Consider the following 26,755-nt stretch of genomic DNA (forward strand, 5'->3'; position numbering starts at 1 on the left):
TTTTTCAGTAGTTGCTCATGAACATGATAATTCAAAATTTTCAGCTGCATACAGTAATTAGGAGATCCTTATTTAAGATTCTAAAATAATGCCTCTACTAAAATTGTTCATCAACAGCCAGAAGTTTGAACTGGTATTTTGACTATTTCCTATATTAATTTTGCCTTTAATGTCCGCACCTCCTCGTAAGTTGTTCGTACCGCAGTATTCGTCTGATAATTAATTGCATTTCCAGTTCACTTGAATGGTTATTGTTGATGACACATCGAAGTCTGCCGTGTCCACTTCATGCATGACACACACATTGCATTGTTATCAGTGAAGGGAAAAAAGACGTAGTTCAGAACCCAATTTCAGGAGCACCAGAGCAGTGATGATGCAATAACCTTCTCAATACCACAGTTCTTTCGTTAGAACAATAAGATTGTGAAGGCTTTGAAGTGCGTAAATAATTCATGCAGTGTAATGATGGTTAACTGTGGTCCTGATACCACGGCTAGTAGAATTTGGGATGGGTGATCTATATTCGTCTTTCAAGAAACTGTTATTTTTACACTCAATATATTGTTTACTATTCTCAAGGAAACAATAAGTAACTGCGACAGTAGGGTGGTCTTTAATATAATGGGACATTTTTTTCTAAAAGTCGAGGTCTCAGCCTCTACATTAGTGCAGACTAGTCTGCAGACCACCCCAAAAAAATATAATGCCAATAGGATAATATTTAAAGAAGCGTCTCAGTTACTCAAGTTTGACGGAAATGTAAAATTGTAGTAAATATTTTTGCCTAATGTGCCGATATACACAGACTGGTGTTGTCTTAATAGAAAACAATAATATGATCTGCTGGCTTTGCAACACAATAAATTCTATTTAGGGACTTGATTGAGTATAGAGATACATGACTGCAGGCATCGTTCATCAAATAGCAGCTGGAGGAGCTCAGGCCTCGGACGCTCTGATCGAGGGCCCGCCTGCTGCAACGCCTCAAGCTTCAAACGTTTCATGGTTACAGTAACTCCCGTAGCAAACAGAGCGATATATATTAAGTCCCCAGAAAATTTATCACATGTGGTAATCGGATAATTTTAAAAATCAGAAGCAGTACTTCGAGGCATCTTGCATTAGTAACGCATCTTTCTTATCCGTCTAGAATGGTGCATTGGAGCTGGTGCCATGAATTATATAAATCGTATAACACAATGCGGAGCTCCCCCAACGAAAAAAATGCTGAGTTCAATCAATATGCAATAATTTTCTCGCGCATGGGCATGCAATGTGAAATTAGGCGTGAACATGATCATGAAGTTACATTGCCCATATTTCGTCTCTGAATGGTCTAATTTTTCCTGTTACTTCATGATCTGGAGTCAAATGCTAACAAGTTTTCTTGGCAATGTTACTCCTGGCGCTTGGGGTAACATTGACCTCTGGAACAACATACCCCGAAATCACACTCAACGTGTTCTTTAGCACCCAAATTGAGTATCAATATAAGATAATACATAACAACAGACAAACTGAAGAAAATCTTGCCCTAATTTTTGTGAGACGAGGACACAGGCTGTGGTTTAGTATCCAGTGTTTGTTGTAGTATTATAAAAATACATTGCATGTGTGGATTCTGCAACGTGCCATTTCAACAGACTGGCAACCACAGTAGAGGCGGTATTCTCACTTATTCCTCATTTATGCTGTGGTTCAGCAAGAACTTTTTCATCCCATCCCAGGAAAAAGTATGGGCATTCTATCAATGTCGAGTTTTCCAGCAGCTACCATACCATTTGATCACCAGAAGCACCGTCACCTCAAATTTGTGCTTGATGGATGAAGCAAATAGTGAATATTAACCGCAGGCTTTCCTTGACACTTGATCAAGTAACAATTGACGTAAATGTCAGTAACAATGTCATTGCATCATTCCAATGCGAAATCTAGGCACGATCCAGGGCTGCTGCAAGCTTCATGGTAAACATGTTGATCGACGAGGGCTCTTTTACACTGGATCTGTCCAGAGTGCTTGCTGTTATCACCGCTAGAGTATCACCTCAACTTGTTTACGTTGTTCATATGTGCTGCGATGCCATTTCGTTACTCCTCTCTGGAGTCTTATTTTTATAGGCCAGTGTTAGGATACTTGACTGTTAAAAGTTTTCCAGTTATTTTTCGTGCTCGCTTTCCTTCCTTTGCAGCCAGTGCTAGGACTTCACCTAGAAAATAATCGAGCCATATTGGTAGAGTCTCTCTTTACGTTGAGCGAGAAGAGATTCAATGTCATCTGCATTTCTTACAAGTACCGTAGCATTCTTGTACGCATTATCATGAGGTATTTTTTATGAAAGCTGATTCTTCTGCTTGCATGAATTCAAACTCTTCATGAATTCAAACTTCATTCTCTTCTTCACTTCTGCATTTCATAAGTCTAGGTGACATCGCTTGCATCAGAAATATGCACTAAAAATTTAATGTTATTGACTGATATTCTAGATATATAATTCTTTACTTCTGAACACTAATTTCATATTGAACTTATCTAATATATGAATATAGCAATGTATTGCCTCTCCAATACGCATAACTAAACAGATAAAAATGAGAGAAAAAACTTCGCACCTTCTGGTGAGCTGTTTCAGTGTTTCAGTGGTTGGATGTTAAAATATTTACACTAGTGAACAGTTATGAAAAAGAAATTTATGAACATATTTTTGGTATTATCATATGCGTCACTATGTCATAGATAGAATATAAATGAGTATGGCAACAGGCATGAAGCTGCATCGTTTAAAACACCATTATAATGACAGTTATCTGATCGACCGTCGGAGCTAAATTTCTGGTCATAAATCAAATGTTAAGAGGCACATTTGAAAATTTTTTGATTTGAGAAAAATTGTCTTTAATCGTGTTCCTATACCAAAATGAACAAATCTGAGTCGTTAGACAATTCAAAATAAAAAATATCTCAACGACCACCATACTGTGAAAAGGAAATAACTGTAGAGATGATCATTCCTCCGCACAGGATAAATTTAAAATTTTAGTTATCTTTTAGTTTTCAGCGAAGCCCGTCGATAAGTTAAATATGAGGGTTAATAATAATATTTCTTTTTTTTCTGCACAAACTGTATTATATTTTGCAAAGCTATGCATAACGAGGGCGGAAATACATTCTCCAGTGTTCTACATTTTCACTTTCACCCAAGCATGTGCCAGCGTTATGGAAGGTGAAACCTTAGGTCGAATTTTTTGTTTCTCATTTCACCAAAAACCTGTTCTGAAATAATGATGGAGCTCGTGAGGAGAAATCTACTTTATTAAAATTAGAACAATGCCTTCCAAGGTGTAACTCTTACAGACAGGATCGCATATTCATTATGGTATGGAAATCCATGGCATGAACGCGTTCAATAAATTTTATGTACAAAACTTGATGGAGACGGTAGAAATGATCTGAGGACGAGCCCATAGCTACTGTTTCTGTAATCAATACTAGTGCTAAGAATTGAAAACAATTCTAACACAATTTTACAGTGTTCGAAAATTTGATCAGAAAATAACCTCAAAATACCCCGTGAATACGCTTCTTAACTATACAGAATGTAGGTAGCTATCAGGGGTAAAAATTCTCCTTTAAGCTGTCAATCTTTTCAATGGCAACCGTAAAAAACCTTTATTATTACAACTTTCGAGGCCAATGCCAGTATTCCGCTTGGCCGCCAAGAGGTGTAGTTTGATCTCGACATACCGGCGTCTGTGTCACGCTGCGCTCCGATCAAGGTTCTTAGATGTCACTGACGATAGAACCAACGTACTCTGCACTAAGCAGTTTAGACAGTTCTGCACTAAGCAGTTTAGACAGTTCTGCACTAAGCAGCTGACAGTTTTAGTGCCAGGGTTGCATGGATACGACTGGGCTGTCTACAATACTCTGATAATTGATAATATCATAGTTGTATGTCAGTTCAGTCTTATTACGAGTACTGGTTACAATAACTAAATCTTGCATTGGGGTTATATAGCTATTATATCCTGTGTGGCATCTCAAACTACAGCATTTGACTGGAGTTTAATCGTCCGTAAAGAAAGTCAATTGTTCAAATATTGAACAACTTCCATAGAACAACTTAATAGTCACAAATTAACTAGTCGGCACAGCTTCTCTCGATGGAAGCGGCCCACTAATACCAGTGAATGGAATGCCTTGCCCACTAATACCAGCGGCTCGAAATTGATTTAGATAAACCAATTCATCATTGCAATGTTTGGCTACATTGCCTTATTAAAATAAGGGAAATAATAACTATTATAAGAATATAGTTCCACTAACTTCGTATCGCAAAATTATAGGAACCCATAATTTGACACTGTCTGTCATTGGCTTCAACAATTAACGAACAAACAAAATTCAATTCAGTTCACAATGAACTAACACTTCATTGAGATCAGCAAGAAAGATGAAGCTAAAATTCCAGCAAAAATAAATTTTAATCTACATGCGAACGATAGAAAGGATCCCTCCAATAACTTGATGTTGAATCCGCTTAAGTTTATTCATCATTCCACTCCTCTCAATTACGAACTCCGTGCTGGGAGCGGCGGCTGGGCCTATACTTTCAAAAAAAGTTAAGAGATCGTAAGTTCATCGGCCAATCATTGACGTCATTTCAAGCAAAATCCACCAATCATAGACAAGAAAATAGAGCGTAAGTACTTACGTTCACTTAGCGAATTTTGAAAGTATGGCACCTGATCTCTAAAAAGCACGACTGCTATAGCGTGTATAGGAGCATCGCGTGATAAGCTCTCGGTGATCACATTTACTCTCATTACAAGCGCGTTCAAATCGGTCGAGTCTCGCATTACGACTATGTATTCATATTAACTTCTAATGTGTTTCCGGGAACACTTTCAGCCATTTATGACCGAAAGTTTCCTCATTTTCTAGGAGCACAAACTTTTTCCTTGTCAAACATTTCCTCTTTAGGCAAACTGATCAACAATGCAGGTTCTCTACTTGGGGTCTTCTTTGGCTATATATGATTTATACTTTGGTTCACTTACTATTTTACCTCTTCAACAAACTTAAAATACAGTATTAGTAACGTGTCCCAAATTTTAGAATTAAATTGTTGCTTATAGATTGATAGTTCTTCAGTGCAGATCGTTGCACCGCACTAATTTTTCTCCTATCCAGTAAATTTTAAATAATTGTTAAAATTATTCATGGAGCCGTAAAACTACTAATATAGACTAACAATTGGAAGATCAGATAACCGAAGTTTAAATTATTTAGCCATATTTGGAAAAGTATTTCAACCCAACACGTAGCCCTGACCAAATGAGGAAAAAAAACAGCACTTCTACTCAATTAATTGGTAGGAGTTCAAGACGAACAATGAGCAAATAATTTATTTTCGATAGGTTCTTTGTTAACGTGCAATAAGAGATCCTCTTTTCAAAGATCCAAATTGTTTGTTTCTTATGATGTAGAAAACTTTTCGATGTAGGAGTTACTTACAACTGGTAGCAACACAGTCATGTTTCTTATGATATAGATAACTTTCCGATGCAAGAGTTACTTACAACTGGTAGCAACACAGTCTATATTATTTCCTTGTTGTGACACGAGCATATGTGAAAATCTAGATCAGAGTAGATTTCTTCATGCGGTAGTTCGTGCAGAAAAAATTCCCAGTAATAATTTAATTCAATGCTCTGCTACAAGATATTCATCATCATGCACTGGCCTGCAGATGAATTTTTCTACATATCGTTACAACTAAAAGCTACTGGGTCAACTCTGGAGATAAACTTCCTTTGGAGGAACCTTGATTTAGCTCAGCTGTATAACGTAGTTTTTATCTGAAAGAAAAAATAAGTGGTTAGCTATCCATAAAACTTCAAAGTACCTTTCGAGGTTGAAATTTATGGCGACGGAAATTGGATTAATTACCATGACGTGTTTAACTGACCACTGGAATCACAGCCAAAACCGTTTATTTTTATTTATATAGTATAACAGTTTCACGTGTACCTGCTACCATTGCATAAACAATTCTATAATACTGTTTAACCTATAGGTTCCTGATGCATCGATACTTTCGAATTTCATGAGCACCAGTGCAGCATTTAATCAACAATCATAAATTCTCCGAGCACGCGGAATGCGCATGAAAACATATGGCCGCGTCGTCCTGAGCTGCGTAGCGGGTGTGGCAAATTATGAGAGAATGGATGGAAACCCCGACGCCTTGGCCTCTTAAGGCATGAGGTAGAACGCCACGAGCTCGGCCGAAACTGATAATATTCAACTCAATCTCGACATTGATTCATTACTCTCATGGGTCTAATATATTGCTGTCGTGTCTCCGCACGGACAACTATACTAATATGTTTCTTAAACTGTACAGTCTACAATGTTTCATGGCTCTATCGTAAAAAGGACTTGCTCGGACCAAGCAATACAATGTTGAACGGGGGCTTTTCTTATTTATCACATGCGCAGGTTGAGAATGTGTCACTTTACATCTGTTTACCCAGAACGTGGATTTTTCTGTGTAATGTTCAGGAAAATTTGTACACATGTACGTAATTAAATTCGCGCCTGAACTTGAACGTTCTTTGGCGCCGAAAAGTTCGAACTCAGTTTGTGAGTAGAAACGTCGCCATGTGTATAAAGACGGCGTCAGTCTCTGGCAGAGAAATCGAAAAGATTAATAATTTTTAGTCATCGACTAATTGTACCAGAATATTGATGTCTTAAACTAACTCTGAAGGTAATTTCACAGCAAAATAAAGCACGAGGGCGTTCAATATATGATCATATCTGTAAAAGGCATGAAAGATTTGACTCCTTACTACTATTCGCAAACTATACTTTGCAAATTTGATGTTGTAACGTCTTCATGGATGTTTTTTTTGTGAGGGGGGATTGAGTTGCTGCTAAGAGTACGCCACATGGTTCTCAGAATGTAACTGTTGCGCACTGAAGCAATTATTACTCACAAGCCGAGAACAGGAAAGAAAATTAAAAATGTTCGGAACTGCCACCGCAGAATAGCGGAACTCCGTCATTTTCTCAGTGATCATAAGTTGCTTTACTGGCAAACACAGCGATCGGAAACTTATAAAAGCGGGACTTACGGCGAGATAAAATGCGATTGGGAAATTCAAGTTTGTTCTTCACTCTCGATATATGAGTCGCCCACATTGATTGAAATTGAGATTCCTCTTTAATTACAGAACGCTTTGAATGAATGCTACATCGTAAATAATTTAAATAAGTTACTTTGTAAAGTGCTGCTTTGGACTTGGATGGTTATTGTTAGAATTAATTTCATACATTCCTTTGCCCTGTAATCAATAAAAACTTTGTTACTTACTGTACGTACCTAATTCCAGGCTACAATAACATTTGTCCTTGGTGCTACAGAACGAATGTTACAGCATTGTGAACACAATTGTTTGAAATACAATCGAAACAAAATGTAAACGAAACGACTGAATACCGATGACACTGACCGAATTGCTGCCACATTGTTGGCTAACAACCTCAGGTCCCGCTGGTCAAGGATACGCAGCTCGTGACAATGCATGAGCGTTTGCAAAACGACCGACGCTCACCGCGCACGCCTTGCATAACTCAGGAGAACTATTAAGAAACTCTAAAAATAGATTAATTAGCAAATTAAAATTCTTAAGACGGTATAAAAACTTTTATAGTCTTAAATTATGTATAAAATATCCTACTAAATATTATTAAAGTTGAAATGTATTATTTTCTCCGACTAGGAACAATCTTCATGAAATGCGTACATGAAAAATAAAAAGTACAAATACCAAAATTTGATGAGCAAACCGTTTGTTCTCTTGTTTCCTCGAGTGAACTGTGAACGTGATAATCTAATTTTCAGTAGAAATATTAAGAAGCTACTTATTTTACTATAAAAACACTTATCTAAAGAACTTCAACATTGAGCCTAGCATAATGAAATGAATCATTTACGATTCATACGGAAATAATTCATTTCACCGCAGTCAAAATATTCTAAATGAATTTCCTGTAACAATGTTTGGAATGAATTCAAAGTACAATATTTATAGGGTATGCAATCTGATCAATTAATATCCGATAAATAAAACAATTTAATAAAACAATTACTCGAGTGTTGACCTTGTTGTAATCTTTTGCATCCGAAGAAGAATTCCATTAATATTTGAGATGAGAACATCATTTAACATCGCGCCGTGAAATCGCCTCTCTGACTTTACATCGAGCGCGCTGTTCAGATGAAGCGCTTTGCGCGTCGATCCCCGAACACAGGTTATTCCTACCAAGCAAGTTACGTTGAAATAACGCTGAAATTACGAGTTCATTCAGTTGAAATAAGGTTTATTAAGAGTTAAAACAATGTTGAATCAACGTCAGATGTTTTGTGGGTCGCCAACCACAAGACATCTGACTTTAAATAAACATTTAATTATACATTGTTACGTTGAATCGACGTTAATTCAACGTCGTTTCAACGTCGTTTGCCTTATGGGATGCAGGTCCTCGCGCTCGGCAGGATGAGGTGGAGAAACATGCAAATCGAGACGCACGCCTGAAGATTACAATGGAATCTTTTATTTGCCTCAACAACCTTCGGTTGCGGTAATTGATGATATGTGCCAAGCATTGCGCCATGATATTGCAATATAATGTGAGATTATAAAGGGATTAAAAGGATCACGAACTACACGAATGTAGAGATGAACTAAGAGGCAGAGATTGATTTGAGCTTCTAAGTACAGAACAGTTAAGCCCCCATTTGGAATCCTTCACAAAATGGTTCCATTTAAAAGCTTCGGTATTTATTACATAGAATAAAATGTATCGGAGCTGCAAAATTTATACTAAAGTAATCCTTGTCATAAAATTAAATTTTTATCAGTTAATGGCCTAATTTAATTTTTCACTTTCTGATCTGAATTAACCGCCATTGCACGCATACAACAAGACTCTTGCAGCAACCGTAATACACGGCCAAATTATCCGCACAAAGCAGCATTGTCCCCACACAGCTGCATGATCAGCACAGCATGGCACAAAGCAGTACATCACAAACATGGTACACATAGCATCATCTACACAGCACACACAGCAGCAATATCACCACATCGCACATCAGCATCGGCACAGCACACAGCATCAGCAGCACTGCACACAGCAGCATCAGCACAGCACACAGCAGCATCAGCACAGCACACAGCATCATCAGCACAGCACACAGCATCATCAGCACAGCACACAGCATCATCAGCACAGCACACAGCATCATCAGCACAGCACATAGCATCATCAGCACAGCACACAGCATCATCGTCACAGCACACAGCATCATCAGCACAGCACACAGCATCATCGTCACAGCACACAGCATTATCAGCACTCAGCATCACCAGCACGAGGCTGTGTCATCAACACAGCAGCATCAGCACAGCACACAGCATCAGCACGCGGCAGTGTCAGCGCTGACGCTTGGTGTCGCGTGAGGCGCGCTTCCTGTCACCAGATGGATCAGCCGCCGCCCACGCCGCATCCCTCATGCCGAACCGAGCGAGATGAACCTGCTGCTGACGCTTGTAACTAATTTACGCTAGCACATGCCTGCTGACACGTCCTTTGCTATGCTGCTGACGGTTGTAACTAATTTACGCTAGCACATACCTGCTGACACGTCCTTTGCTGTACTGCTGACGTTTATTTTCGCTAGCACATGCCTGCTGACACGTCCTTTGCTGTACTGCTGACGTCTATTTTCGCTAGCACATACCTGCTGACACGTCCTTTGCTGTCCTGCTGACGTCTATTTTCGCTAGCACATACCTGCTGACACGTCCTTTGCTGTCCTGCTGACGTCTATTTTCGCTAGCACATGCCTGCTGACACGTCCTTTGCTATACTGCTGACGTCTATTTTCGCTAGCACATACCTGCTGACACGTCCTTTGCTGTACTGCTGACGTTTATTTTCGCTAGCACATACCTGCTGACACGTCCTTTGCTGTACTTCTGACGTTTATTTTCGCTAGCATATACCTGCTGACACGTACTTTGCTGTACTGCTGACGTTTATTTTCGCTAGCACATACCTGCTGACACGTACTTTGCTATACTGCTGACGTTTATTGTCGCTAGCACATACCTGCTGACACGTCCTTTGCTGTACTGCTGACGTTTATTGTCGCTAGCATATACCTGCTGACACGTCCTTTGCTATACTGCTGACGTTTGACAAACTTGACACATCGCCGCAGCTGCCACGCGCGATTAATTTTTACCGCTGCCGCACTTCTGCTATACAGGCGCTGTCGTTTGCCAAAAGGTGCGCATAACATGCAAATGTTCTCAGTGTTCCTAAAATTTTACTAACTGATTCCAATGCGGTTCAAAATTGAACGGCGGTGATGACTAGTTCAGCTATCGGCGTCAGTTCATTAATCAGTAGAAAATTAGAAATATTGAAAATTCGCAATCAAATTGAAACTGCGAGCAAAATTATGTTATATATTGCGACTTTTCTCTGTTTCTTTGTTTGCCAAGTTTTTTAAAATAGTTACATAATTTGATTCTCCATTTAATTTTCCATGACTTTTTTCGTTTTCTAATGACAATGCATGTTAAAAATCAAAAGTATTTTTCAACCTGGAAATATAAGGGAACCCTCAGCGGTCGCCCAGCAATTCTTGAGCGTCGAATAAAAATGCCACATAAAATAGGGCACAAAACAGCACCACGACTTTGCCGTCACTCACGACTTGAGGATCCAGGTCAGCGCGAGCACGATAACGATTCTTGTTTCTATACGATGTTGGAGCCTTCGCTTGTGTTTGCCGTGCCGAGATTAGAATGTTTAAGATATAATAGCAAGAAATATATTGCCAAAAATATAAGGAAATACATTCCGTTTTGTTATGATTTATTTTAAAATTTGTAATAATTATTGATCGTTGCTGCAAAAAATGAGATCACAAATTTTATTATTTGTTTCTCAAATGTCATTCCTAGGACAATCTTCGTAGAATAGTTTTTTTTCTAAATGAGAATCAAAAGTTAAATAAGATTGATCAGACGGCAACATAGTCAAGTGAATTAATTAGCACTCACATACACCGATTGATCCCGGACAGTCTATCAACACAATAATCACCGCTAGGACCGTATGAATTATCTCGTGTGAATTTAAATTGACTGTGTTAATTATCTCGTGTGAATTTAAATGGACCGTGTGAATGATCTCGTGTGAATTAAAATAGACCGTGTGAATTTTTTCATGTGAATATAAATGGACCGTGTGAAAATCTCGTGTGAATTTAAATGGACCGTGTGAATAATCTCGTGTGAGTTTAAATTGACCGTGTGCATTATCTCGTGTGAATTTAAATGGACCGCGTGAACCATCTCGTTTGAATTTAAATGGACCGTGTGAATAATCTCGAGTGTTCAAACTAAAGTAACACGTAAGGCGTCAGGAGAACAACGAGAGAGTTTGCCGTATTTAGAACAGCAGAATAAACTTCACCGCCACCGGCTCCCCGGGAGTCCGTGAGAGCAGCGCTACAGAACAGAGGACGAGGCGCGTTTAAATGACCAGAAGCGACTCCTGCGGAAGGGAAATCCTGTATGACTGCGGCAGCATCGATGATTGAGTGAAAAGTTGCAGTTATCATCCTATGTAATGCTGCTAATGCATGCCGCTAGTGGTACACGACGACGTTCCGTACGGTGCACAAACAGTTATGAAGTATGTGCCATTTTTAGTAGGGTGTTATTTACTATAAAAAATTTACTGTTAACACACAAGCTAATCAGCCATCGATTCGCAGCTGTTTTGTCAGACGACTGTTCACACCTGTTTCAACGTCACGCTGTTAAATTTTGTCATAAACTTTTATTGCCGCGCTGATAATTAGAGCGTATCAGAAAACGTAAAAAAAAATTCAAATTTTTGGAGTTAGGTTTCACAATAGTGCGGAAAAGTTGTGGATGTGCAAAAAATGATGTGTGCAAAATTTTAGACCTCTTTGATGATTTATTCATGATTCAGGGGTCGTTTTAAATTTTCAAAGATATAAAAAAGAACATGTATATGAAAAAATTTCTTAAAATCCAGATAGCCTTTTTAGAGGTCCCAATGGGTAAAAATCATCATAAAAAACGCTTTTAGAATATATTTTCCTTGTTTCAAGCTTTGCCTTATCATCATCATAACTAGAGAATTTTCAGAAAATCATAATTTTGGTTACTATATGGTCGCAATAGGCAAAAACCATCATTATATCATCTCTATTATTCATGTTTTGATTCCTGAAGCTTTAATAGCTTCATCTGTATGATCAGAGGGTCACTATAAATGACTTATAGCCCTACTCATATGCTTTTAACTTACGTAATTTTTTATACATAAGGCATCAGAACTGTTTTTCCAAACTATTTACAACCTTGATATTGATTTACAAACTACTTGTTCTATATAATAACAACTGGCAACGTGTTGATACCTTCAAAACGATTTTAAATGTGATATCGCTTGATACAGAATTTTTGTCAAATACATAAATAATGAGGCTTAATGAAGATCTGGCTACATTATGGTTACCTTAAATCCATTAGGTATCGCAGAATTCGTGTACTTTGGGAGTGAAGGAATCCTGAGAGGATTGTCAATCCCAAAAAGAGGAGCACGACGAAGCTTGGAAGCCATCTTGCTAAGTAAATCACTTTGATTTGATTTTACTTGAATTGTCACACGCTGAATTTGAGTTATCACTGTCACAGAACTGAAATTTGTAAGATCATGTAACTTGTATCAAATGTAATTAATATAAAGCTAATGTAAACAAAAGTGGCCTCAAACTTGAGGCGGAAGATAAATGGCATATATTCCACGAAAAAATTAACCTCTCTTATGAACACTTTTACGTGGGCTTAGCCCCAATAATTGACGATAATCTATTAGTACGTTAGACGATAATAAGACGACAATAATCACAGAAAAAAGCCTAAATTAGGTTGAGTCTGATCCCCACATGGAAAGTAATAAATGCTTTATTTTCCACTGCACACCAGTCGTAAGTCCGGTTCTATTACATTTCAGTGAACTTTCCAAAAAATATATATATAAGAACAGTTTCAAATTTGATATTGAATTCGCGGGTGAAGGAAATTTGTAAAAAAAATCCGGTTATGTATACCTTGAACTAAACAAAACTCATTTTAATTTTATAGTAATGAATCATAAATTCATTTTCCTAAATACTTCTACAAGAATTGTTAATAATCTTTCCTCCAACCAGTTCAGTACACCACGGCGCAAGAGTTTTGACAGAATTAAACTACCAGAATATTCTCATGGAACTAGAGAGGTTTGAAATATCAATTCTAAAGATTTCAATTTCAAACACGATAAGTCAGTAATTAAATCGCTCAAACTTGGGCACAATGATGAAATATTAATCTAAAAACTATCGTTTCAAGTAGAAAGCGTTTTCAACACCTGAAGCTGGCACTCCTAAGGGTTTGAGCAGCAAGAGCCTGCGACACACAACCGCTCTCTACGGAGCCAAATGCTCGAATGCGACACAACATTGCGGTTGAGGACTCGTGGTGCGGCTGAAACCATTGTGCGTATACGAAATAGATAATGGCTACTAGAATAAATGGTTCGCGGGTATGATTTTAAAGTACTCTATCACGATTACAGAACACACGTATTCAAATTTATATTCTTAGTTAATTCAATTTCGCCTTTAAAAAAAGTAGTTTCATTACACGAATTATAACCTTCACCTGTTTTCAAACATTTATCAGAGTTTAGCAGTCCCATTACGTAGCATGTGCAGTTTTTCATTGATTCCAGGATTTTTGAACACCCACATAGGCTTCCATCCGCTTAAAATGACTCATTATGGATACTCTTCCTTGCTTTAACATATCATTTGGAGGTTCTATCTGTCTAACAAATCATTATTTCTTCGTGAACTAATATATTCATGTTTTTAGATTAACTCCACTAAGAGATGTACACGACCGACCAAATTAATTAGTATCTTAATGATTAGCCAGAAAGATTTTTTGTAATTAAAGGCAAACCAAATCCCACTTTAATCATCATGGAACTGGTAATGAAGTCTACATCGTAAAGGAAAAAAATATATTTAATATGTTCTCGCTGATGAATTTGAATTATCGATGTCAGCTGAGCTAGTGAAATATCAAATATTGCTGAATTGACCAATCATTTTTAATTTCTTACCGTGCAGGATACCTCTATCCGGTGGTTAGATTTGGCTCCTAACGCTTCTGTCTTGCAGAGCGTCATTCATTCACTGAAAATCAAAGTTGAGAAAAAATATCCATACCTAATAAAATTAGGCTGCAAAATAAAAACCATTAGCGATAGTCCGACCGAACTAGAATTGTAATTTTGTTTTTAAAAAATACCCATGTATGATGTATGTCAGAAAGTAACTTTATTTTGGTCGTATTGGACATAATTCATCGAATACAGATTAGAATCACAGATTTTAATCAAAAAAACTAATTTTTAAACACCCTTAAGCTTGAAGTGCGAGAGTGAACAATTTAGGTGCTGAAGCTCCCCCCCTCCATACAGCGACGTTTCTCAGCATATGTTAGCCTAATGAACTCTCTTGTTCACTCTTCCTGGACCAGAAAGTGACTTTTAATTGTGAGTCATGGCGGACATGGCGGGAAGTTTCTATTTAGAAATTTGCAGTGAACAATTTATGATAATATATGTAATATCCATCTTCATATGCAAATGACGACAAACGTAGTACTTTAAGCACTATTAACATTATTCATAATATAAATGACCTTCAATTCTCTCTTATCAATTATTAGTGTACGATACTACTTCATGTTATTTATGACTCGACTTCGAAATTTTGTCGGTTATTCAAACCTGAAGATAAATGGCCCCATCAAAATATTTTGTACGTGACTTATTATCATCATCCAGAAAAAGATTGGGTAAGTATACAATTAAAATATATTCTGATATGGAAAATGGAGTTGAATATAATATTTGGTTTAAAAACTCAACTCTATACCTACAAAACTTAGAAAAATATTTATATTTTTTAGTTTTCACACTTCGATCATGCTCAACATGATAACATATAAACAATATTTGTATCTCGTCAATTGCATCACCCTGGATTCTTTCCCCTGTTTATTGATACAATCATAGCACCATTCACTGAGATCTCATTGTAATCCGACGCCTTAAAGAACCGAATCAAATTCTGACGCAAACAGCGGCGCCTGGGATGATAACATATAAACAATATTTGTATCTCGTCAATTGCATCACCCTGGATTCTTTCCCCTGTTTATTGATACAATCCCAGCACCGTTCACTGAGATCTCATTGTAATTCGACGCCTTAAAGAACCGAATCAAGTTCTGACGCAAACAGCGGCGCCTGGGAAACGCTGTGTAACCTCACGGAATTGGACGCGCATGAGGTCCTCTGATCAAACCGTTGTCCTTGATGATAACGGCCGCGTGCACATCAGACCTTGGGCTTAATTCTCTGAAATTTGATTGCATTTATATTAAACTTTATTTCATTTTAGTGTATGAAGGTTTCAGTAGAAATTTGTATAACTGAATAACAGCAAAATCATAAGTGATATAAAATAAGCGTATACAAATAAAATGCGATGTTACTGCTGATGACTCAATAACTTTGATAACATTTTACGAGGCATATAACTCTATTCAATAACAAAAAGCTGCGATATTTTACCTGCATGTAATAAATTTCAGCTTAAATGCTTTATCTGCAGCCATTTTCGCAAAATTCAATTTTTCCCGATTCCTTTCTTCATTAATTACAGACTCAATTTAACTTAATGCTGCGCAATTGCGTGATGAAAGATTTTGTCTGTTTCGCAGCACTGAGATACTTGCCATTGGGTTATGACTAGTGAAGCAGCAAGTTTCCTGAGGTCATGTGAAGAATTTTTCCGACCTATCAGACTCAGAAAATCAATAATTCCGTGGTAATTAGTAATTACACTTTGAATCATAAAGAGAATCATTACAGTATGATTGTCCGGAAGCCTATTGGGATTTAGTTAATTAACTCGAGTGAAGCTAGAGGCATGGCAACTGAATTGACAAGGACTGCAATAAAACAGTACCAGCTCCATGAAATGTAGCACTTTTTGGATTCAAAGTAAAAAATATGAGCACTTGAAGTGGTAATTATTAATGGCCATGATGGGCAACATAGATTTAAATACTTCAACTTGCATTGCAATTACAGTTGTGCTTTTTTAACTGACGCCGTCGACCAGGCTAAGAAATTCATTTTCGTCCCGATAACTAGTTATTGCATAAACAAAAGCTTACCATTAATAGATGATGATTAAATTGCTGCGCAGTTCGCCGATGCAGTCGGCTGCAGTTCGAGTGTCACAGCGGGGAATGCATCGCCATCTACGACACGTGCAACGGCATCCCTCAGTGCGAGGACGGCAGCGACGAGGGTGCTGACCTCAACTGCCCCACCACGCAAGGTAAAACACCAATAATTATTTACAATTATCAAAACTTTGTATTGGCGTTGTTGCACTTAAAGAAAATTATCTCTATGTAATAGAATATGTTGGAGTTAGTAACCTATTCTGCTCCACCAAGCAAGGTAAAAGACGAATAATTAATTACCATTATCAATACTTTGAATTGTCATTGTAGCACTTGGGAAAATTACGATTATGTAATAGAATTTATTCCTGTAGTAGTTAGAAACCTTATGTGCTCCACCAAGCTAGGTACAAGCCCAGTAATTAATTACCATTATCAAAACTTTGAATTTTCATTGTAGTACTTAGGAATTTCACGCTTATGTGAATATGTAGTAGACAGTAACCTAATCTGCTCCACCACGCAAAGTAAAAGACGAATAATTATTCACAATTATCAAAACTTTGAATTGTCATTGTAGCACTTGGGAAAATTACGGTTATGTAACAGAATATATTATCATTGAATTAATTAAAGAAAATTGTGATTATGTAATAGAATATATACCTACTTATAGTAGTTAGAAACCTAATCTGCTCCACCATGCAAGGAGAGGAGTCCTCAGGCATGGATTAGTGCGACCGAAATATCTCGTAGCAGCCGAGAAATCAATCAACTTTGTGAATAATTTTGTCTTTCTTAAGTTCCGATCTGATGTTGTGACCATAATTACATAACATGGTTTCACTGATGGGTAATCAGTAAATTTTATGGCAAATATTAAGAGGGATTTCCGTCAGATCCAACCCTCGTGCGCGGGGAAATGGACGATCTTCGATCATCGTCGGCAATAGGACAAACCTCTGGCTTGGGTTCGGCCTTAAGACCCGGAATGGAGGAGGTAGGATCAGTCGGATCACAGGCTGGATCCCGAGCCGGATCTGACCGATCATCCGGACCAGAGTTGAACAGATTGAACGATGTTGACACCAAAACAAGCCCGCTGCGAACAATCGGAGAATTGACTAACCTGCGATATGTTGGTGACGGGCTGTCGCAAAAGGGGATTCTAGATGGAGGGCGAAAATCTCCCCTAAATCCGTTGGGAGGCAAGGGGAGGGAGCCTCAGGAAGTGGATGGTCGGGAAGGCTATGAAGGCTCCCGACTCCGGGACAGCGAGCGGATGACTCCTGAGCAGCTGAGCCCCTCGTACGGTCAGTGACATTAATTTAGTGCAATTTACAAAATATCACCCTATAATTGTTATAATGGAGAAAAAATTATCTATGCTCAATCATCAATGGAATCCATAATCATGAATTCGTGATGAAATTTTTTAATTGATGAATTGATTATTTTGATTGATGAAATTTTTTAATTGATGGAATTTTTTGATTGATGAAAATTTTTTAATTTACTCTTTCCAAATCAGGAAATTCTTGGGTTTCGGAATCGGAACTCAAATTTATCTCTTTAACTTGCCTAAAGGTGTCATTTCAGATGTCGTGCTTCCGTTAATTTTAGCATTTTTTCACTAAATAAATGATAGTGTTATTCCTATTCTGCATGAACTGGATAGCAAAGACTGGCATGTAACGTTATTCCTCGCAGCGTTGTTGTTACCTTATCCTGAATAGCTCGGGAATGACCACAAGAGTGACAAGACTGTGGCAGGGTTGCCCAGTGGTGTAGCAGAGTGGCCCAGTGGTTAAAGTTCAGAGTACCAAGATTGGAGCAGAGATGCGCAGGTTCGATCCCAGCTCTGTGCGCCAGTTTCTGGTCTGAATCTGCAAGGAGGCCGGGCGGTTAAGCAAAGTAAAATTGAAGCAGTCAGTTGCGCTTCGAAACCGCAACAAGCTGTGAATATTCTGCAAAGTTAAGAATCGGCGACAGGCCTACGGCATACTAAACACTGAAACCGTTATTATTAAGTTGCCCTCTCCCGGCATGCAGGTGCAGAGCGCGGCATCTTCAGCCACCGTGCTACGCTGCTCGACTCCTATGGTCGCTACAGCGCGCCGCTACAGGGGTGAGTGTATCCTCCTTACAAACTTGGCATCGACGTTTTAATTATCAGTTTTATAGTGAATATTTATTACATAGATATGCATGTATAATTTTACTGGTTAGCCCAATCAGATTGTAATGTACGCAATATTATATATCTGTTGTATTTATTATGGAAACTACTATGGAGCACTGGTGAAATATTATGCACTGTTAAACAATTTTTTCGGTCAATGTGCACTAAAGGTGGAGCTTTCGACACTAAAGTGTCGAAAATTTTCAGCTTTAAGTCATTAATTAAATTTCAAAGACTGCATAAAGCTGTGGAAAAGTATATGTTCAGACTTGAAATGTCTTGTCTTCCATATCGAACTTGGTCCAAGAAGTCTAGTAGCTATTTCAAACTATCGTCAATTTCGAAAAGATCCAGACGAAGGACCTGTTTTTAGATCTCCTGTCACGAAAAGTACAAGAATCGGCAGCAGGCCAAACCAGGCTTATTCTTCAGTGCCGACATCGACAATGAGTTGAAATTTTCTAAGCATATTGAAGGTCAAGTTAATAAAGCCAATAAACGACTTGGACTGATCAGACGCTCTTTCGAGTTCCTAGATGCAAATCGTCAGTTATGGAAAGATCGGGTTCCAAAGGCCGGATCCCCTGTGAATCAAGTCACGAAAAGTTCAAGAATCGGCAACAGGCCATGGGCCTATTTCTTCAGCGCCGACACTTCTATTCTATTCTATTCTATTCTATCACTATGATATGATATAATTGTGCAGCCTAATTGTGAGACTGCAGTAGTTTTCCCCGGAAATTTGTCTCTAAGAAAGTGTCATCGTGAATTTTCTAATGGAAAATCTTCATACATTTATGGGAGACTAAATTAAACGTACACAGAGTCACTATGTAATATGAATATTTGATACATTAGTTATACCGCACGCCAGGTACGAGTCCCGTTACAAATTGAGACCTTTAAACGGTTGGTTTGGTTATTAAGTCGATTGGAATTTCTGAATATTGTTGCTGAATGTTCAACATTCGAGCAACTGGCTGAACGACACTACAGAAAATGAAACTTTACTCTTTAGAAAATGATGAATCACAGAATTTATTAATTAGGTTTCCTAATCGTATTCTTGCCGTGTAACTTATTCTTATTTTTGAGAATATTTTCGGTGTTTGACTCTAACTTTCGACCAAGTTATCGATTAAAAAATGGGAGACAAATGATCCCAACTAGAAACTTTCCACAATATGATTGACGAAATGCTCGTAACGACAGAATATTTTCCCAGTGGAGGCATTAAAAGGTTCAGGTATCAAAACCGCAGATATTTTATGGAACCAATATTATGGTCTCTATATTAGTTCATAATAGTCACTTAACATTCAAGAGGCTAAAATATTCATAATGTTCAGTAGGTTCCTCAGTAAGGAGGCCCTAATACACAACGCATATTAATACGTAACGATAGCGTCCACCTCGACAGAGTATACGGTAGCGCAGCGGAGGACCTGGCGGGCTATACGGGCAGGGGCCGCGGCTACAACGAATACGGCCTCAACAACCGCCCTGCCCTCTACGAGGGCTCCCCCTACCTTGGTACGATGGTATATGCTTTCATCATTTATATTGTTTTCCCAATTATGCTGCATCATTGGTTTTAGTTAATTATTTATCCGAACCGTTAATATTTGTACACGAGCTATATCGTATCATCAATATTGGAAAAAGATTCACTACATATTATGAATATTTTGATACATTAGTTTTAACGAATCATTAATATTGGAACACCAGTTACCCGAATCGTTAATCTTGGTACACTACTACTGCTCATCATTAATATTTAGCACTCGAGCTATTTCGGATTGTTAATGGTGTTGTCAATTAATGATATAGGTAGACAGCTAGCATTTTACAAGAAAAAGACACATGAAACCTATTTTATACGTGTAAAGATTGATAACTATTTGTAATCATGCTACCATAAAGTTGATTGATTTCATTTTACAATTTACACATATATTTATTGCAAGGTTTGTACTGAATAATGTTCCAACAATATTTAATAATTTTTTATAGGCTTCCATGATGAAACTTACCACTGTTAATTTATACGAGATATTAAGCTTGAAGCATTTTCTGCGATTGATTTTCATTTGTTCTTTCATTTCATTCATTTTTTTCTCTCGATGTACTTCAATATTATATATCCCCAATATAGTAAAATTCAAATAGTTTTTAGAGTAATTATCCTTTTTTATGATTGAATTTGGAGTGTTTTTTTCTGGTGAAGGAGACTCGGACCAGCGCTCGGGGGTTTACCACCGCGGTGACGCCCAGCAGCAACCACCGAACCCTGGGCAATACTACCCTCCTAGAGGACCGTCTAATGTACCCGTGAGTAATGTATCCCTCAGGCAAATGAAATTTATACAACGTTAATTGCAAGTTAATTTCGTTGAAACAACTTTTAACAGACGTTATTTTAATGTCAGATGCTGATGAGTGTTTGTCGGATTTATTGCGTATTAGTCATGTGGTTGGCTGGTATTTCATAACCTTACTTGAAGACCTGGATACTTCCAGGATTTGATTTGGTCAAAATAATCTAATTTTAGACAACTTACTATGAGTTGGTGGTTGTCTGCTTCATTTCATTTTAGCAAATTTGTTTTGGGCGCAGGTTTTCATTACAATATTGGCTTGCCGATAATTGTAACGGCGTTTCCATGCGCATTAGTATTTTATGGGTTGCGAATCTATTGGTATCCAAAGGCAAAGCCTATGAGCGTTCTTATTGTTATATAATTTCCTTGACTCAAATATTTATTTTCATAATTCAGGTATGTTGGCTGACATGACCAATTCCTCCTTTTTATATTGAAAAGTGATTTAATCACCAAACCTAGAATTAAAATTATCCCGTATCTCATGCCTACTCAAATGAATTTGGCAGATAAAGACTTGGGGTGAACCAGGCCACCTTGGGTCTCTTCAATCGATATCTCAACAAACTTCCCCTGAACTGCAGCTGCAGCACAACGCTCTGCTGCCATACCAACAGCAGCAAACGCTCAGCAGTTATATGCATCCGATGCAGCAGCCTGGATTACAGATGTCGCAGATGCAGCACCTGCAGGTACCTGACCAACAGCTGCAGCTACAGAGGCAGCAGCTGTTGCCAATAGCTGATCAAATGGCATCTGTTGGAGGCAGGAAGCCTGGATATGGCATCGAAGATGCCAAGCATCAGGTGTGTTAAAGTTCAATTACTAGAGAAACTTTCGCTATTTAGCCGAACGATAGCTACATCTGCTTCTAATTCAGCAATTGCCATGTTAAAAAGCATAAATTGTGTTCGTTTCCATAAATCAATATGCACAATGATGCAGAATGTCGAAAGTGTTCAGGCACCATTGTCGAATTTACGTTGGCATTAACACCGAGCATCATAGTATTGTGTACCAAATAAACAAACATGAACCGAAAAAATAGAGGTTTTGCATGGTTGCTGAAAATCATGCAGCAACATAAATACTTGTTATGGAATCGACGAATCGTAACGTACTTCTATACCAGTCACATTTCCTGTCGTACATCAGGAGAATGGAAGCACTTGCGATCATATTCCAATTTTTGGAATATGATTTGAGATTAGCCTGCATTTTGTACTTTTAGTGTCATTCTGTTTTGATTTATTTTATAAAAAGCATGTTTTTATTTACCAGGAAGAGCTTTCCCTCTTCGGCGATCGGCTCTCCAGTGGAATCAACATCCCGGGAGACGAATCCATATTGAACAGAGGTCATAAATTAGGCACAAATGAGAACTGGTTTATCATTTCCTTCGTATAATTTAACATTTACTAACAAATTTTCTCGGATAAAGTTCATTCCAGTCTTATCAATTTGTTTTACCTTAAGAGTAAAACTCAAAGCTTCACCGGAAAGATGGAATTTTCGCAATTATTTTCAATATTTTTACTCAAACAACACAAGTCGAGAACAGGTCTCGTCATTAGCTAATCCCCAGTAAAAATTTAAAGACGCGGCAGCTCCTGATTTGGATTACCAGAAGCTGGGGCGACTCTAAATTTTTTTAGGGTCTCGTCCTGCTTGTTAATTCATCATTCAAATTCCCTCTTTAACTGCAGATTACCCAGCCCAGGCTGCAACGAGTGGGTCAGTTCCGGGCCAACACAACACGACCAAAAACATCTCAGCGACCACCATCGTTCCCTCGGTCACGTCGAATGAATCCGTTTCCAAAAATTCTACCAATGTTCCTCCTCTGAACTCCAGCACACCAGCGCTGCCCGCGGCAGAGTCTTACTCCATCTTGGGATCATGGAGTGCCATTGTGGCCAAGTGGAAGCTTGACCCAGCTGTAATTGATGCAGAAAAAAAGGAGAACAAACTTCAGCGATCTGGAGCAGTTATTGCTCTTAGTCTCGGTGAGTATAGAAAATAATTCTTGGTAAAATTTAAAAATTCATGACGCGTATACACTTTCATCAATGGAAGTGAATGAAAAGCATTTCCATCGCTATATGTAATTTTCATGTAGAATCCTCACACATTTCGCAATACTGTAATGGGAAAAGATCTAAAATAAGTAGATGAATTAGCATAAAAAAATAATTTTAAGAGCCTTGCTATGAGCTGGAGCAGATGAAGATGCTCTTTCACTAGTCATTTCAATTTTTTTCATTGCAAAGCCGAGCTATAATGTCCAACAACTTTTCCAGTTGGACTTTTTTCGAGTTTGATAGCAGTTGACTGCCGGAAACAAAATGTGATTGTTTATTTATGGATTATTTAAAATAATATTTTGGGGTCATTGAAAAGAGATGCTATAAAAGTTAATTAGGACAAACCACTAAATCATTATGAACATTGAAATCATGATAGTAATTTATGTGTGTAATATGTTCATAATATATTATGTTTGTGTGTTCAGTGATAAATACTGGCCGAGAAAAACTTAATAATAGATTGATTTGAATATAAATATTATTATAAGAGATAATGATCCTTTCCCTGCCCCAGGCCTGACCGTGAGCGCTGTGCTGCTGCTGCTGGTCGGATGCCGCGTGCGAGGGCTGCGCCGGAGGCGTCACAGAGGCGGCCGCTCATCCTACGCCCATGACGCTGATTACCTTGTCAACGGCATGTACTTATAAACTCATACGCCGCATGGATATTGTTTGCGTATTACTTGCGAGATTTTCCAATAATAATCAAAGTATTGATGAAGATTAATTTAATCTTGCTAGTTATCCTGGGAATAATAAACAAATGATAATATTCTAAATGTCACTATTTACATTTATTGTAAGAACAGATTATTGGATGAGGCACCGTTGCACAGTCTACTTCTATGAAAAATTATTAATACTCGCAGAAAAATTCACATGGCCAAATTTTTCACCAGGACGAAATGTTTTCCACAGCACTAATATTGTGCTGCGGAAAATTTTTGAATTCATCTAATTTTTTACGTCACTTTTTGTGTTCCGGCTGCGTTATGGTAATCCTGCTACGCCTAAACTTGACAAAACAGTTGGCAGACTTTGAAAAAAATCTCGCTGTTGATACCAAAAGTTCGGAGAGATTTACGGAGGAGCGAGTGGAAGGAATTGTGATCGCCTATTAAGGTTTGCACATGCGTTAGAAATGATATTTATAGATAAAATGCCTGGATGTTAATAACAATTCACAACCTTGTGCAGAGTCATTGCTAGAAATCCTGCCTAGAATCATTTAACGTCATTTCTCTTTATGCGTTTTTTTAGTTTTTGGTAAATTTAGTTTTCATTCCACGAACTTACTAGCTAAAATTTATATTATTAATGATGATCAAATGAGTCTCGGCTCACACCGAGCTCATATATTTTGATAAGACGCGTTCAGTAATTACAGTATTTTTTCAACGAATATTCCTACGTTTGAGTCGTTATGTTATCCATGCCATATTATTGTCGAAAAAAACATGCCTAAGTTTAAGTGTTGCCTGTCAAGTGTGCTTTATGAGTGAGTGAAATATAGTTAAATGTTAGAGGATAATTTCACTTAGTTTAGCAACGTGTGTTTTTCTTGCAGCGTTGTTTGTTGTGCGTACCATTGTTCGCTGGCACGAAATAATTAGCAGAGAAATGCTTGCCTATATATTGTGACTAAACACTAGTCGCAACTGCTTTCAAGTGTTTCATATGATAATTTAGTGATGGATGATCAAACGATCGTAAGCCATATTATGATCTCATAAATCAGTTATATATAAGATCACTTAACAACATATGATCAACATTAAATCTCAATTATGAAATTGGCAAAGACATTTTCAGGCTAAATTGACATTCTTGAGTAGCGATCAACTAAATGAACATAACGATTCAGCGTGTGAGAATCATTTAAGAAATGAGAGGCGATATTAATCTAAATAATCAATGGAAATAATCTATTTGCACTTTTGCAGCGAACTTTTAAAAATTAGGTAATGAGAACAATTTGAAACAATAAAAGAACCTCAGATATCGGATAAACTTGTCTACTCGGTGCCGTGCACCGAGCCATAAAGTTTTAGTAGCATTCGAAAAATAGTGAGCAAGCTATTCAAGTGAATGATGATTGCCTATACAATGTAGATGAAGCTGAATTAGATGATACGCCATTATATCCAGTCACAAGTCCAGGTCCCGGTGCCCGTAGTTTATATAGGCCTAGGCAGGCAATTGTGCCCGTGTAGCGCTAGGCAAATTTAAGAATTTGAATTAAATATATTATTGATGTCCGCAATATAATTGATGGACCGTGCAGGATCATGTGCAAGAACTTCCGGATTAGAATAGGTGGTTTGAGAAAGACAAATCGTCTTTACAATAATACCAGAACGATGAAGCTAGAACTAATATAATACGATTACACTTGATCCGTTTTTCGAGCATATTCTAAAGGTATCCCTAAATAAATTATTAGGTTAAAACTACCGATTGAGGGTTTTGATATTTCAGTCTAAGACAAGAACATTGACTGCAGCAACGAAATTCTTAATAGGGACGATAAAAACCGAAATAATTCCAATAAGAAAAAAATTTCTCCGGCGCATTGATGGACCGACACGACACTGCCTTACACCGACTTGGACTTTGTACTTGGTGTTGCCTAATACACCTGCTTTAGATTATAGAACGCATAGCCGATATGTATGTATGGATAGTTGAACAGAACGTATTTTTGAATGAATCAATTTACGTTTTTGCATTTTTTGCATATCATTTTCTAAAATTTGATGCTAATAGAGAGGTTATTGCTAAAGGGCACTTTACATGGGTAGTAAGCAATACATTTTTGTATAGTAGTTTTTCTCTCGACTCAGTAGCTGAAACTTGGTAAACAAATAGGTCACTAACAATGGACATAGATATCGATTCAAGAATGTATCTTTTAAATAGTAGAGAAAATTTACGTCTGTTTTCCTTAAAAGAGTCACCGAATAGCATGCATGTCTTCCCTGAAATTCCTTTCGTCCAAAGTTCAACGGGAGTAGAAATTTCGGATGGAGATGTCCATTCAATTGGGAATTTCCAGTCTATCTATAGTTTCCAGTGTCGTTCCAGTCTGTTGCTGGGAAGTTATATGGAACATTATAACCTGTTGTTATTTTGTGTTGTTCCAGGACCAGTTGATCCATCCGTATCGTGAAAAATAAATTAATATATACTGGTATTTTCCTTCACCTTAGCCATGACTTAAGCGCCAAAAACGTTTGTCGATGAACGATCTTTACTGTTGAAAAGTATAAAAACTTATAATAAATAAAATTAATCCAAGACGAAAAAATAAATATAACGCCTGAATAATATTTCATCTATGTTGCCATTGTTGACCCAATTTGTTTTTTTAACCAATTGATGCCGAACTTTTTAAAAATTCTCCAGAGTTTGGCCCGAGTTGCCTGTGGTTTGTTGTTGCCTCTACCAGTTTACACAATCAAAAATATGGCAGAATCGAGCTCTGGGATTTTCAGAGCTAGGAATATGTTCTAAGTTAAATTCAATTAGAGTAAAGTTTCGATGGCGGTCTTCAGGTTCTGTCAAATTGCGATCTTTGTCGGAACTTGAAGAAAAGTGCTGACGAAGCGAGATTATACGGCAGCGCTCTCTGATTGTGCATTAAATGAAATTCGCGCGGATCT

The 26,755-nt window shown here is 37.7% G+C and overlaps 1 protein-coding gene across 1 annotated transcript in view; it reads left to right on the forward strand.

Annotated features, from left to right (window-relative positions):
• Window positions 1-26,281, forward strand: part of LOC108665796 — a 38,183-nt gene extending 11,902 nt beyond the window's left edge. The window contains exons 4-12 of the mRNA XM_018152599.2: window positions 16,458-16,592; window positions 17,340-17,753; window positions 18,493-18,568; window positions 20,043-20,155; window positions 20,853-20,956; window positions 21,516-21,812; window positions 22,288-22,363; window positions 22,713-23,012; window positions 23,608-26,281. Coding sequence (XP_018008088.1) covers window positions 16,458-16,592; window positions 17,340-17,753; window positions 18,493-18,568; window positions 20,043-20,155; window positions 20,853-20,956; window positions 21,516-21,812; window positions 22,288-22,363; window positions 22,713-23,012; window positions 23,608-23,741 — 1,649 coding nt within the window. The 3' untranslated portion in view covers window positions 23,742-26,281. The remainder of the gene's footprint in view (window positions 1-16,457; window positions 16,593-17,339; window positions 17,754-18,492; window positions 18,569-20,042; window positions 20,156-20,852; window positions 20,957-21,515; window positions 21,813-22,287; window positions 22,364-22,712; window positions 23,013-23,607) is intronic.
• The last annotated feature ends 474 nt before the right edge of the window (window positions 26,282-26,755 follow it).

This window comes from Hyalella azteca, unplaced genomic scaffold, assembly GCF_000764305.2.
Source record: "Hyalella azteca isolate HAZT.00-mixed unplaced genomic scaffold, Hazt_2.0.2 contig10608, whole genome shotgun sequence".
Classification (NCBI taxonomy): domain Eukaryota; kingdom Metazoa; phylum Arthropoda; class Malacostraca; order Amphipoda; family Hyalellidae; genus Hyalella; species Hyalella azteca.